Below are 13,696 nucleotides of genomic sequence, written 5' to 3'. Positions count from 1 at the left end.
CATATGACCTAAGACAAAATATGGGATTTCAAAGAAAGGTGGTACTGGAGATGGCTTGTGGCTCGCTCTCCTCTGACTGCCACCTCCCACGGGAGTCTGTGAACAGCGTCCTGACCCAGTGCCTGGGCTGCAGGCTCCACTCTGGGCCCAGCCTGCCCCTGCCGCTTCTGCCCTGTACCGTCCCTGCAGTAGCCCCGAGAGCCTGACTCCGTACAGGTGCAGCCCTGCCAAGGCAGGTTCCGCCCTTAGGCAGAAGGGAAAGGCATTGGTGACAGCCGCGCTCATCCGTATGGGGGACGAGCTCTAGCCTGGGAGCGGAGAGGCCCGGGATAGTCCTGGAGCTTTCACCACTGACCCTCCGTGACCTTGAGCAAATCCCTGGCCGGCCTGGACCTCAGTGTCTTCCTGTGACTAATGACGGGTCTTGATGGCTCTGGACAAAAGTGGCCTTGCCCCGGGACCCCAGGTCTGCTCGTGGGAGACGACACCTACTCCCTTGCCATCAGGAAGGCGCTGGCCAGGCCGGGGCGGAGCCTCGGGTCCGACCCCGCCCGCCCCGTCCAGGTGCTGCAGCCGGAGAGCCACTAGCGCCACCGCCGCCACGAGGGGCCGCCCGCGCCGCCTGCCGAGTCCAGCCTCCGTCCATGGCCTTTCTGACCGCCTGGAGAGGAGCGGCCCCTGGGAAAAGCGACCACAGGTACCAGGCAGGGCGGGGACTCGGCGAGAGGCGTGGAAGGGACCTCGGCTGGGGAACAACGGACGGGAGGGACAGCTGAGGGGGCACAGCTGGAGACAGCGGTGTGTGGGGCTCGGCCAACGGCCCGAGGGCCCCAGGAGGGGCCGTCTAGCCCCTCTCACACTTCCATGTGCCCCCTGCTTGCGGGTTACGTCCCCCATTCCCATCCCTCTCCAGCCTGGCTTCCCCTGCTGCAACCAGCGGGTCACCTGCAAGGGCAACTCCAGTGAGCTGGACCTCGGTCCGGCTGGGGGTCAGTGTCGGCCCCCGTGACTCCGCCTAGGGGCACTCCTCACGCACCTGGTCTTCCCCAGGGAAGCATGAGTGGAGGGGCGACAGGTGAGAGCAGGCACACTACGCCCTGCGGGGCTGTCCGCAGCTGGGGCAGCAGTGGGGTGGGGGGGAACCCTGGTCCCAGGCCTGGTCCAGGGTGGAATTACATGCACCACACGTCCTCCCAGGTCAAGCATCAGGCATGTGTTAACACCTCCTGTGTCACCTCCACCTCCCCAGTTGTCCCCACCTCCTGGATGAGTTGGTGTCTCTAGATGTGTTCCCAGGAAAGAGAGAGGAGGAGACAGCCCTGATCTCTCTTCTGAGCTGTCTTGACCCCCAACTCTTTTCCTGTTTAAAGTCTGCTTGGAGAAGGACCGTCTGCCTGCCCCCCACCAAGGCCTCCCTCTGACCATCCTATGAGCACCTCAGGCTTGGCAAGCCCTACATCAGACTTTGCATCTTCACCCCCAAACCTGTTCCTCCTCCTGTTCTTCCATCTCAGAAAATGGCACAGTCATCCACCCAGTTGCCCAAGCCCGGAACCTGGGAGTCATCCCTCCCCTCCCTCGCCACCACCCCAGTCTCCAAGTTCTGCTGGTTTTTCTCCTGGATGTCTCCCAAAGTGGTTCATTTCCCGTGGACTATTGCAACAGCCCCTGACTTTCCCAGTCCCCCCAGACTCCTCCTTTCCACGCATCCTTCCGACTGGTCTCTTCTAAAACACACACCAGACCATGTCATTTTTCTGCTTCAAAGCCCTTCCATGGTTCTCTGTCACCTGGGAGTTAAAGTTCAATGCTCTCAAGGCAGGAGGCTGTGGTCTGCCCAGGCCTGTTTCCCATCACTCCCTGACCCTCACGCTATCCACCACTGTCAGCTGGCCTTGTAGTGCTCTCACAGCTGCCGGGGCTGCCTCTGCCTGGAACGCCATCCTCCACTCCTGACCTTCACCCCACAAAACTCAGCTTAGGTAACCTGCCGTAGAGGGGCTCTCTGACTCGGCCCCTGAGTCAGGCTCAGGGGCTTTCAGGGCTCCAGCATCTTTGCTTCCCTCTCACGGCTCTTATTCAGTCTTTCAACAAACATTGTTGTGCATATACCATGTTCCAGGCGACTGTACTAGGCACTGCGGAAATGTTATCACTTCACACATACAAGTCCCTGCTCTCAGGAGACCATGTTCTAGTGGGAAAGACAGACTAAACTAGTAGGCAAATAAGTAAACACCAGATAGATGATGTGTAAGGCTTAAAATGGGGTGATGTGGTAAACAGTAAAATCGACCATGCCCAGAGCATTCCTGGCAGAGAGGATAGCTCTTGTCAAAGCCTGAGGCGCGCCTGAGCAGAAAAGGGGGGTGGCTTGTTGAGGATTAGTGTCAGTTGGATCTTGGAGGCAGGCTTCATAATGTGTTGGGAACCACCAGAGGGCGCTAGGGAGGAGGACTTACATATTTAAGAATGACCCTGCTGCACCATGAAGGAAGGAATTTGTGCACCGACCATTTCAACAGAGTCATAGTCACCCTTTTCTGTCTCTCCACTACACATGGAGAGTGGAGAGACGGCAGTGTTCCTCTGTCCTCCGTGTCCCCGGAACCCAGCACAGAATGGGGCTTAGGGTGTGCTTCAGCTTTGTGAAGCACATGGGGGAATGATTTTTGAGGAGGGTGGGTTCCCCTGGCTAGGGTGGTGAGGGGTGGCTTTGTCCCCAGGGGCTTCTTGCCTGGGGCCTGTCCTGCCTGTAAGAATCCAGTTGTGCTCGGTCCTGTAGGCACCAGGTTGCCTCGTGGGTTTCAACTATGTATATATTGCTGATGTCACTGTGTGGCTGGAGGCAAGGAGACTGGAGGGGAGGCTGGAGCGATGATCCAGGACCGATGCTGGGGTGTGGATTAGTAGGATACAGGGAATTGCGGGAAGGAAACTAAGAAGGAAGAACTGAGAAGTGGCGAATGGATAAGCTGGGAGGCGAGATCCAGAATCACTACTTACCAGAGGGAGGTGAGGAATGAGGAGGAGGGAGAGGGGGACTCTGGCCAAGCAGAGTCTGCAACAGCCCTCCAAGAGCCTGAACACAAGTGCCTTTATACCTCAGGGAACTTGCTGGACTCAAATATTTAGGAAACTAACTGCTCCCAGTTGCCCCCACCAGGACTCACATCTGAGGCAAAAACCCAAGTCTTCATTCTCCCAGCTTAGGACCTGGGACTTCTCCACCTCACTCCTCACCCACTGGGCTCCCTGGTCTCCCACAGCCTGGCCAAAGGGTGGAGAGCTTGAGAGAGTGTTCAGACCCTGCTCTGCCACTTACTTATTGGCTCTGTCACCTTGATTCAGTTACTTGGTCTGTGAGAACCTCAGTTTACTCAGCTGAAAAGTCATAGCTACTCTCTGAGTAGTGGGAAGACCTGGTGAAGTCACATTGGTAAAGGACCCGATAGACAGTCCCCGGGACATAGTCAGTCAGTGTTCTGTGCATGCGAGTTCCCTTCCTTCTTGCGCTGGTATGAGGTAACCTTCCTTCAGAGGTATTTGCATTGAGCAGGGGATTCTGAGCCAACCGTGGGATTCCTGGCAGCAGGATTAGGTAGTGTGAGCTGAAGGTTGTTGGTGTCAATTTGACACCAACAGGAATCCCCAAATAGGGGTGCAGTGAAAAAGGAAACTTTATTCAGTGCAAACAGCTCAGTTGTGATACAGCACCACCCTGAAAACAGCCTGATTCTTAGGCAGCCCTTTGACCAGGTAGGTCCGGGGCCAGGCCCCTCTCTGGCTAGACTGCTCTGCTGTGCCCTGCACCGGTCTGCCCCACTCTGCTCTGGTGAGACTCCAGCCATGGGAAAAGCGGTCTTCAACCTTTGGTGGAAAGGAAAAGTGTGATCTCAGAGCCAGGGGTGAGCTGGCTTATATAGACAGAAATCCCCACTCCCTGGACCATGATTGGTTCCTCCTCATGCACATGAGGGCTTCAAATTATTACAGTTTGATTGGTCCAAAAGGCACGGTCCAGCTTGGTCAGAATGGAGTCACTCTGGTTGGTTGGTGAAGAAGTTGATGGGGATAGAACTGTGATAGCTGCACAGATCTGATTGGATGGGAAAAGCCTCAGTCCTGCTGGTTGACACAGGATTCCAGGAAATCCTCTGTAAGGGCTGGCTCAGATGGCAGGACACAGTGCATCCTGGCAGTTCAGTGCAGGCTTCTCCCTGCAGTGCAGTTTGTGTGAGAGGCCCCTGTGTAGAAAGAGTAGCTAGGCTCTGTTTCTAAAATTTGAGCCCAGTTAGCCACAGGGAGCCATCCTAGGTAGGTATCTTCTTTCTCAGGGTCCACAGTAGCTGGGAACTGAAACAAGAAGGAAATGACAACCATGCATCTTACACAATGTGGACCACCACCTACGTGGCCTACAAATAGGGCCCCTTCCCAGCCATACCAGAACTGAGCCCCCACTCATGGCTGCTTCTGTAGGAGTCAGCACCGGGAACACAGGGGGAAGTGTGGGCAGGCAGAGTGCTTTCAAGAGAGTAATTAAGAGGCGGAGCTGCTCTGGGAGGGAGGGCCCTCTCTGAGAATGGCGGACTGCTGGGGCTGCTGTGGACAGAATTGCTGCCCTTGGTTTGAGCCTGAGCTCAAGGAGCTCTCCGATCCTGCCACGTAGGGAGTTTCTGTTGTAGTTTGGTGAGTGGAATCCTTGGGCAGCTTTGGTGTCTCTTCCTTGGGACTGGATCTGAGTCTCAGATTACTATTTTCATTCCAAGATTCTACAATGTTGAAGCTTCTGATCCCAGGATTCTAATAACCCCTGTTGCCTCTTAAAGAGTGTCTTAGGAAGCAGGGAAGAGTAACAGAAGATTTTTACGATTCTATGGCCCTTCTCCAAGCCCCTCAGCCACCCTGGAAGGAGCATCCTTCAAGAATTCCTCTTCTGGGAGGGCTGAATGTATGTCTTCCACCATCTTCCTTCCCAGATGAGAGGAGAAAATTTCTTATAACCCAAGACTCCTAAGCTTTGCTTTCCTTTTCTAAGATCAGCCCTTCTTAGGTGAACAGCAATGCAGAAATCTATTCCTTTTGGGTAAAATTATTCCTCCACCCTACAAATGGCTAGTTTTGCCCATGTCCCTCAACAGGACGATTATATGGGAATTTAGAACACTGGGTGGGCCATCAGGTGCCCTGGCTAGGTAGACTGTGCAGATACTTCACTCCTTCTGATTCCCATCTTTTCCCATGGGATAAAGTTTGTCCCTGCTTGTCCCTCCCACAGCCTCAGGCTTTCCTCTTACTTCCTGGAGTGGTTGGCTCTGGCAAGCACCCACCCACTGTAAGAATTCGTGAACACTCTCCCCCAGATAGCATCCAAGTCTCAGACTGAAGGTGACTCTGCTGTCTTTCCAAGAAAATGGTTGGGTGGGTACTTCCTTCACACCTAGCTGACTGAAGGGTGCACCCAAGCACCAGCCCTGGGCATGGGCCAGTCAAAGGGGAATGGCATGTCCACAGGCTCAGCACACAGCACTGTGCTCACACCGTAACCCTTCTCCTTGCTTACCACTGCTCGCTCAGCCCCAGCTTCTCTCCCAGAGACCCTCTGAGCTAGGCCCCTGCCTCTAGAAGCCCCCCACCCCCAGCCACCCCGCTGCCTCAGTGGCCTGTAATAACATGGAGGTCTGTCCTTGACAGTGTCCTGACTTGACCTGCATCGGCCCCTTCAATCCACTGCAGCTCAGCCTGGGGAGGTCGGGTTCCCACTCTAAAGGATGAGGAAATAGAGGCCTCCTCGTGCTTTCTCAAATGCACAGACAATGGGTGTTTTTTAAGTATTAATTTTGAATTCTGCTTTTAAAAAATATTTTCCCACCTTTTAGAAAACTCATTCATATAGCAAACACTTACTGAGCACCTATGTGCCAGGCACTGTTCTGGGCACTGGAAACAGAGAACAACAACAACAACAAAAAAATCCCTGCCCATGTGGAATGTAGAACTTAATGGGAAGAGACAGAGAATAAATGAATCAGCAAAATATACAGGATGTCAGATATCAAGTGCTATGGAAAAACTAATGCAGGATTTGAAGTAGGAGGGCAGGAATTCTATTTTAAATAGAATGGTCAGGGAAGGCCTCACAGAGGAGGCGGAATTTGAGCTGAGATCTGAAGTGGGTAAGGGGGTACTCAGTGAGTATTTGGGGGGAGAGCATTTTAGGCAGAGGGAACAGCACGTGCAAAGGGCCTGAGGAAGGAGCGGCCTGGCTACTTCTCTGGCTACTAGAGAAGAGTGAGGAGGCCAGGCTTGCTGAATACGAGAGAGAAAAGGGAGGTAATATCAGAGAGAGGTAGGGGGTGCCGGTCATGCAGCACCTTGTGGCCACGTGAGGACTTTAGCTTTTGCACTAGGAAACACAGGGGGTGGTGTTTTGAACAGGAGAGTGGCATGAGCTGATCGAATGGGTCTGGGCTGTGTGGAGAAGGGACAACAAGGGGACAGAGGCAGGAGCAGAGAAACTAGTTAGGAGACAGTGCAGGCATCCAGGCACATAAGTGATCTACAAACACAGTATAAGTATCTGCAAATAGTTCACCCTACAAATTCACGATAATCCATTGAACTAATCCTCGTTGATGGGCATTTCCGTTATTTCCAACTGAGTCTTTATTACAGATAACACTCTGATGAACACCTTTGTACTATAGATCTTCACGTCAGACATGGTTGCTGTGTAGGTGTTACTGGGTCATCTTTCTAGGGCTCTCTGTCCATGATTCCAGTCGCCCTGAGAAAGAGGGTGCCCCTTCCTACAGCCACCGGCAGTGTGCGACATACCACACCTTCCCTGAATGTATATAACGTGTGTCCATAGGGTGTGGCTCCACCCTTGTGGTCCTGGCCGGGCCTGGATGCACATATTAGGGGACACCCCTCTTGTTCAGACAGCCTTGCGTGGTCCCAAAGCTCTGTCGAGCCCATTTATTTATTTAATGCTCCCAACAGTCCTGTTGTCCCTGCTCTGTAGGTCAGGAAACTAAAGCTCAAAGAACAATGGTAAGGCCCTGTTCCAAGTGCTGTGTGAATATTACCTCGTATAATCCTTGCAATGACCCAGCGAGGTGGGTGCCATCAACATCCCCATTTCAGAGATGAAGTTGCTGGTGCAGGGTGTCAGCAGGGGTGTAAGCCCTGCCTTGCAAACCTGCGCTCCAAGCCACTCCCAGCCCTGCCTCAAGCTAGTAGAGTGACTTGCTTGGGGCTGCACAGGTGGACGTGGTGGGCCCGGAACCTCCTGGCTCTGGAGCCCACGTCCTAGCCTCTGACAAGATGCTACTTGATGCCAGAAACCCCTCAGTAGAGTGCTGCCTCTTTCTTCCAATCAAAACTGGTCTTGGTCCCTTGTGTCTGACTGGAGCTTCTTCCTTAAACCCACCCGTGGCAGCTTCTGGAGACCAGACTTTGGTAGAAGAGCTCAGATGCCAGCATGGAGGACATCAGAGCCAAGAGGGCCCCTGAGCTCCTGGTCCAGTCGTCTTTCCTATTTAAGTTGAACAGGATGAAGAAAACTAAGGGCCACACTGGCACAGTCACTTGCCCAAGGTCACACATCTAGCGGGGGTCAGAGCAGTGGGGAAGGAAGGAGGCTGGCCCAAGGAGCAGGCTAGGTCCCCCCCCAAAGGACCCTCTCCAGGGAAAGCTTAAGAGCTGTGACAGTCACAGCTGTCTTCAAGAGCCCTTTGTTGAGGAGCCTGCTTGCTTGTGAATTATTAGTGAGACCACGCCTGTAACCTGCTGGATGGGACTCACGAACTTGAAGACAACCCTGGTGTACAGTCGCCAGCTCCCTGGAGTGGGTGGCCCTGGAGTCTCAGGGCTCTGGGGCTTCTGGGCGGGCATAGCCAGCGGGGGTGGGGCAAGGAGGTGGGGATGAGGGCGCTTCATGCCAGGGAAAGCCCTGGAGGGAGGGACTGAGAAGGGGGAAGGGGATGAGAGGTCTCCGACATAATGCTCAGTAAGCCTTGTAGTATCCTTGAGAGGGTGGGACATTTGTCCCAGGTTGACAGATGGGAAGACTGAGGTGGAGAGGGAGAGGCAGGGCTGATGTCACAGCTTAAGCTCTTTCTACAACAATGGCACCCTTTTCACATGCTCACACCCCCTTTTCTGGGGCCCCTATTTCCACACTTTCCCCACAGGATAAATAGTCAAGTCCTGAGCTTATGCTAGGGCTAGACCTGAGTCCGAGACCCACTGGGTCTAAGCTTCCTGTTGGATGGGAGACAAAGTTACTGCATTCTGAGGAGGTTTCACTAAGCAAATGTTTACTGAGGGCCTTCTTAGTCTGAGAGATGGTGCAGGTGAAAGTGGTCCATGGAGGGCGTCCTGGCCATCAAAAAGTGCGGCGAGCCAGCCCAGCGGTGTGTGCTTGTAGCCTGGGGGGGGAAATGAGGGAGGAGAGCAGGCCTCGTGGTATGTCCCAGGCACAGAGCACCAGGAAACAGGTCCCCTGTCTGGGGGGGAAGGGCCTCAGGACTCAGGACGTTCTCCTGTCCCCAGGGCTTGGCTGCCAGCCTGAGTTGGGGATGGGCAGGTGGCTCGGGAGGTGGAAATCATGGTGCCTCACAGGCTCCTTCCTCAGGGCTGGGACTGGGCCAGGGTTCCTGGGGGCTGGGAACAGCCAGGGTGGGCCCTCCTGAGGGGTGGTGGGCCACTCCGACGCTCTGCCTCACCGGCAAGTGGCTCCAGTACCACTGTCACTGCGGTGGCCGGGAGAGTCACAGCTCCAAAGGCTGCTCCTCTGGCTGAGCCTCGGCTGTCATCTCTAAAAGGGGGAGAGCAATCGCATCTACCGTACCACCACTGCCACCGGCGTCAGGGTCCCTCCACAGCACCGTGCCAGACAGGACTCCGCACGTTTTACATACATGAGTCTCGATCCTCACAATGCCCCTTTGTAGTAAGCAGTGTTATTATTTCCGTTTTACTGAGGAGGTAACTGAGGCTCAGAGAGGTGGCTAAAGTGGGCGTTAAAAGAGATCATCTTTGTTATACACTTAACGCATGTGACACGTAGTAAGCCTTTGATGAATGTCCGTCCTTACTGTAATCATTACGTCAGAGGGACATGCTCGAGCGCGGGGCCCAGCAGCAGTGCTGAGTGATTCATCGGCACTGCCACAGGGTGTCTCACCGGGCTTGAGTCTCCAGAAGCTCCCAGCCTGATGGCAGAGGCAGTCACAGTCAACCTCACTCCACCACCACCGCACAGACAGTGTCAGCCCAGGGCGAGTAGCGTAGGTCAGAGGGGATTAGGGCAGGGTGTGCCCAGGAAGCCTCTGAGCCAGTCAGGGAGGGAGGGCCTCCTGGAAGAGGCAGCTTCTGAACTAACACCTACAGGGCAAGTAGGAGTTTTAGAATATGGCAGGTTCTTAATAAATGTTAATTAAGTACCATAAAGATTTACCTTGAAGTTAATGTAGTGTAAAGAACCTCTCATTCACCTGGTCCTTCCCAAGGCTCTGGAGGAAACCTTTCCATTGTAAACTTCTGGATTGGCCCGTAGTTAAATAAATGAATAGTAAGTAACACGGGAGGAAGGAGTGTTCCAGGCAGAGGGAATAGCATGTGCGAATGCCTAGAGATTTGAAAGTGCATGGCAGGTGACAGGGCCCCCGCCTCCCCCAGCCACATCACCCAGGCCCCTCTTTACATACGTTGCTGGTCTCCTCACCAGCTTGGGAAACTCCAGCTGTCACCAGTGTGCCTTTGCCCACCTCCTTGCTTTCATCCATGTGGTTCTCCCATCCAGTCCACCCTTCCCATGACTTCACTGTATATAAATAACCTAAACTTCAAGGGTCAACTCTGTGCCCACCTTCTCCAGGAATCCACCCAGACCCCGCCAGCCTATGTAGCACTTCCCCTTATCTGGATTTCTATAGCCAATGGTGACTGTCATCATAGCCTGCTCCTTGTAGTTAATTATCTTTTTGTGCCTGTGTCTGAGAATCCCAGAGGGACGTAGAGCCTTGCAAGTGAGCATGTAGCCTCTGGGCAAGAGCCTGTTCAGATTTATTTTATTTATTTATTTTTAAAAAGATTTTATTTATTTATTTTTAGAGAGAGGGGAAGGGAAGGAGAGGAGAGAAACATCAGTGTGTGGTTGCCTCTCACGTGCCCCCTACAGGGGACCAGGCCTGCAAACCAGGCATGTGCCCTGACTGGGAATGGAAATGGAAACCCTTTGGTTTGCAGGCCTGTACTCAATCCACTGAGCTATACCAGCCAGGGCACCTGTTTGCATTTAAACAGCACTCCCCTAAACCTGCCCCCTCTGCCACCAGGTCCTGTCAGCCTGGCTCTCCCTGGACCTAGTCCAAGCCCTCTTCCCACCACAGCTGCTTCTGCAAGCTCCTCCTTTTCCTCTTCTGACATTCTAGAGCTCAGGGCTGATCCACCGGTGCTAGAGTCCCTCCTCCTTCTGTCCCCTGCCTGTGTGAAGGGACAGCTCTAATGGCAGCCACGTGGCCTGATGAGTCATGGTTAAGAGCATCTGGGGCCTAGGGGTGATGGCTGGTTAACTCCTCATGGGCCAGTGGTTCTTTCTGCCAGGAGACCAGTGGGCTTCAGCCCTGTCCCTAGACATAAACGTTAGGGCTGGGCAGTCAGTGGGCATCTGAGGAGTGCTATAGATGACCCCACATAGGCACCGGGATTCAGGGGAGGAGCCAAGGGGGCAAGAGGCAAGAATGTGAACTTTGTAGTCAGGAGGGCTGGTTCCAATCACAACTCGCCCCCTGTTAGGTGAGTGGTCTTGAGCTAGTCGCATCAACGCTGTGCCTCAGTTTCCCCATCTGTAAAATGGCAGTGATGGGGATTATTTGAGAAGGCGAGTGTGACCTGCTGGCTAGCAGAAAGTGCTAAACCGCATTATTTTTCTCCTTCTTCTCTTCTCAAACACAGTCACCAGTGGGCAAGATTAAAATCCAACCCAGATTCCGGAGGCCCCCCACCAATGAATGCAATGGGATGATGAAGGGCTCGGGTCCAGGCGCTGCGAGGCTGCAGCTGTGGAGGAAGGGAGAGTGACAGGTCTAGGAGAACTTTCTGGCCCCAAATAGGCGGGGCTGTGCAAGGCAGGAGCGAGCTCTTGGGTCCCCGGGGACTGCGCAGAGAGGGTACCCGGACATGGGCCATGTAGGCCGTGGGCGCCCGGGGCTCTCACCTGTCGGAGCCGGGAGGTGCAGGGGTGGGGTGGGGGCGCACTCAGCAGGAGGGCCACGGCCGCGGCCCCACTGCGCGGGTGGGCAGCCGGAGGCCCGGCCCGGCCCCGCTGACTTCCCCGCCCCCGGCGCGCCCCTCCCCGGCCGCCGCGTCCGTGGCTCCGCGGCACAGCGCCCGGCTCGGGGTTCCGGCGGCTGCACCTGGGCCGCAGCTGGCGTCCGGCGGGGGCACGCTGCCTGCCCCCCTCCGCGATGACCACGGCCGGCGCCCCGGGCGCCCTGCCCGCTGGGTAAGTGCGCGGCGGGGATGGCTTGGGGGCGCGGGCCGGTCTGGGCCCGGGGCGTGGGGCGGGCGCCGGCTGGCCTCCCTCGCGCCACCTTCCCCGCGGCCCGCACTGCGGCTTGCAGCCCCTGCCCAGCGGCACCGTGCGCCCACCCCGTCCGCCTCTGGGTGCTGCGGCTGCGGGGAGGAGGGGGAGGAGAAGGCTGTGGAAACTCGCGCTAGGAGTCGGGAGGCGCGGGCGATCCTGGGTCCTCACTCCCCTCTGGGTCCTAACTTTCTCATCCGTGGTAACAGGCCATTACTACAGTCAAAGCTGCATTCCTCTCCTAGTGGCGTTTACACCTGTGGGCGGACTCATGATCACCTCCATTACAGAGGGGGAAACTGAGGCATAGCTCTTAAGTAACTTGTCTTAGGTCACCCAGGGGACCTAAGGGTCTGGGGTTTGAACCCAGCTCCATCTGATGCCAGAGCCCCTACCGGCAGGGCACACTACCTCGTCTTCAGGGATGTTTGGAGGAGTTAAAAGGCTAAGAAATGAGCCGGCCGAGCCCACTGGGTGCAGCAGGAAACAGGGCAGTGAAGGTGGGTGCTGTCACTTTCAATGTGGCTGTCCTGCCCACCCCACTGAGAAACCCTTTAGGACCCCTACTCTGCCCCTGGAGCAGTGACAGCATTAACTGCTGGGAGATAAGGATCAATTCTGCATTTCCTAGGCCCTAGTGGTTAGGGGGCCGCTGCTGGGAGCGGGGACTGCTGGGAGGTTGCTGGGTGGAGATCCGGCCCAGGTGAGCTGGGTGGGGTGCCGCCCTGCCTGGAGCCTCACCACCAGGGACAATATTTGCCAAGGACCTCAGGGCTAACACATGAACTGGGAGGTGACAAGGCCGGTGCCAGCCGTCAGCTGGAACCCTCCACAGGGCCCGTGTGAATGTGTTCCTCGCTGAGGGCTTGGAAGCCAGGTGGCTGGGGGACACTCGGGACTGCGGGAGGGTTGACTGGTGAGTTTTGACTTGACTTTTTGTTGTATGACTTTGGCCAAGTCCTTTATCCTCCTAGACTTGTTTCTCCTCTTTTTTCCTTCCTTCCTTCCTCCCTTTCTTTCTTTCTTGAAATTATTGGTGTGACATTGATTCAATAAAATTATACAGGTCTTAGGTGTACAATTCTGTAACACTTCATCTGCATATTGTATTGTCAAATCTCAAGTTCACCACCCGAGTCAAGTCTCCTTCCGCACCATTCATTCCCCCTTTACCCCTCCTATCCTCCCCTGCCCCACTTCCCTCTGGCAATCACCATACTGTTTTCTATGAGGTTTTTGGTCTTGTTTTTGTTTTTCCTCAATCTCTTCACCTTTTTCACCCAGCCCCCAAAACCCTCCCCTCTGACGGCTGTCAGTCTGTTTTCTGTACCTATAAGTGTGTTCCTATTTTGTTTGTTAGTTTATTTTGTTCAATATATTCCACATATAAGTGAAATCATATGGTATTTGTCTTTCCCTGACTAGCTTATTTCATTTAGCATAATACTTTCCAGGTCTATACTACCCAAAGCAATGTATAAATTAATGTAATTACAATGTAATTCCTATCAAGATACCAATGGTGTATTTCACAGAACTAGAACAAATACACCAAAATTTACATGGAACCACCAAAGACGTCAAACAGCCACAGCAATCTTGGAGGAATCATGCTGATACCAAACTACACTATAAGGCCATAGTAATCAAAACAGCATGATACTGGCATAAAAACAGCCATACAGATCAATGGAACAGAATACAGAGCCCAGAAATAAACTCACGCCTTTATAGTCAATTAATGCTTGACAAAGGAGGCAAGAACATACAATGTGGTAAAGATAGTCTATTCAATAACTGGTGTTAGGAAAATTGGACAGATATCTGTAAAAAAAAGAAAGAAAGAAAGAAAGAAGGAAAGAAAGAAAGAAAGAAACTAGACCATCTTCTTAAGCTGTACACAAGAATAAAATCAAAATGGATTAAAGACTTAAATGTTAGATTTGAAACCATAAAAATTCTAGAAAAAAACATAGCAGGTAAAATCTCAGACATTTCTTATAGCAATATTTTGTAATATATCTCTTTTGGCAAGAGAAACAAAGGAAAAAATAAACAAATGGGACTACATCAAATTAAAAAGTTTTTGCACAGCAAAGG

The 13,696-nt window shown here is 53.8% G+C and overlaps 1 protein-coding gene across 4 annotated transcripts in view; it reads left to right on the top strand.

The window, feature by feature from the left end:
- Positions 1–593: 593 nt before the first annotated feature.
- Positions 594–13,696, top strand: part of TTC39A (tetratricopeptide repeat domain 39A) — a 53,446-nt gene continuing 40,343 nt past the window's right edge. For 2 of the 4 annotated variants that reach the window (XM_045204367.3, XM_024571188.3), the window contains exon 1: positions 594–697. In XM_045204367.3, coding sequence (XP_045060302.3) covers positions 645–697 — 53 coding nt within the window. In that variant the 5' untranslated portion in view covers positions 594–644. Of the gene's footprint in view, positions 698–11,163; positions 11,519–12,306; positions 12,513–13,696 lie in introns of those variants that run through there. The other 2 variants (XM_053921795.2, XM_045204366.3) reach the window with 2 other exon arrangements.

Source organism: Desmodus rotundus, chromosome 3 (assembly GCF_022682495.2).
Source record: "Desmodus rotundus isolate HL8 chromosome 3, HLdesRot8A.1, whole genome shotgun sequence".
NCBI lineage: Eukaryota > Metazoa > Chordata > Mammalia > Chiroptera > Phyllostomidae > Desmodus > Desmodus rotundus.
Note: the sequence above shows the minus strand (reverse complement) of the source record. Positions and strands in the feature narration are given on the sequence as shown.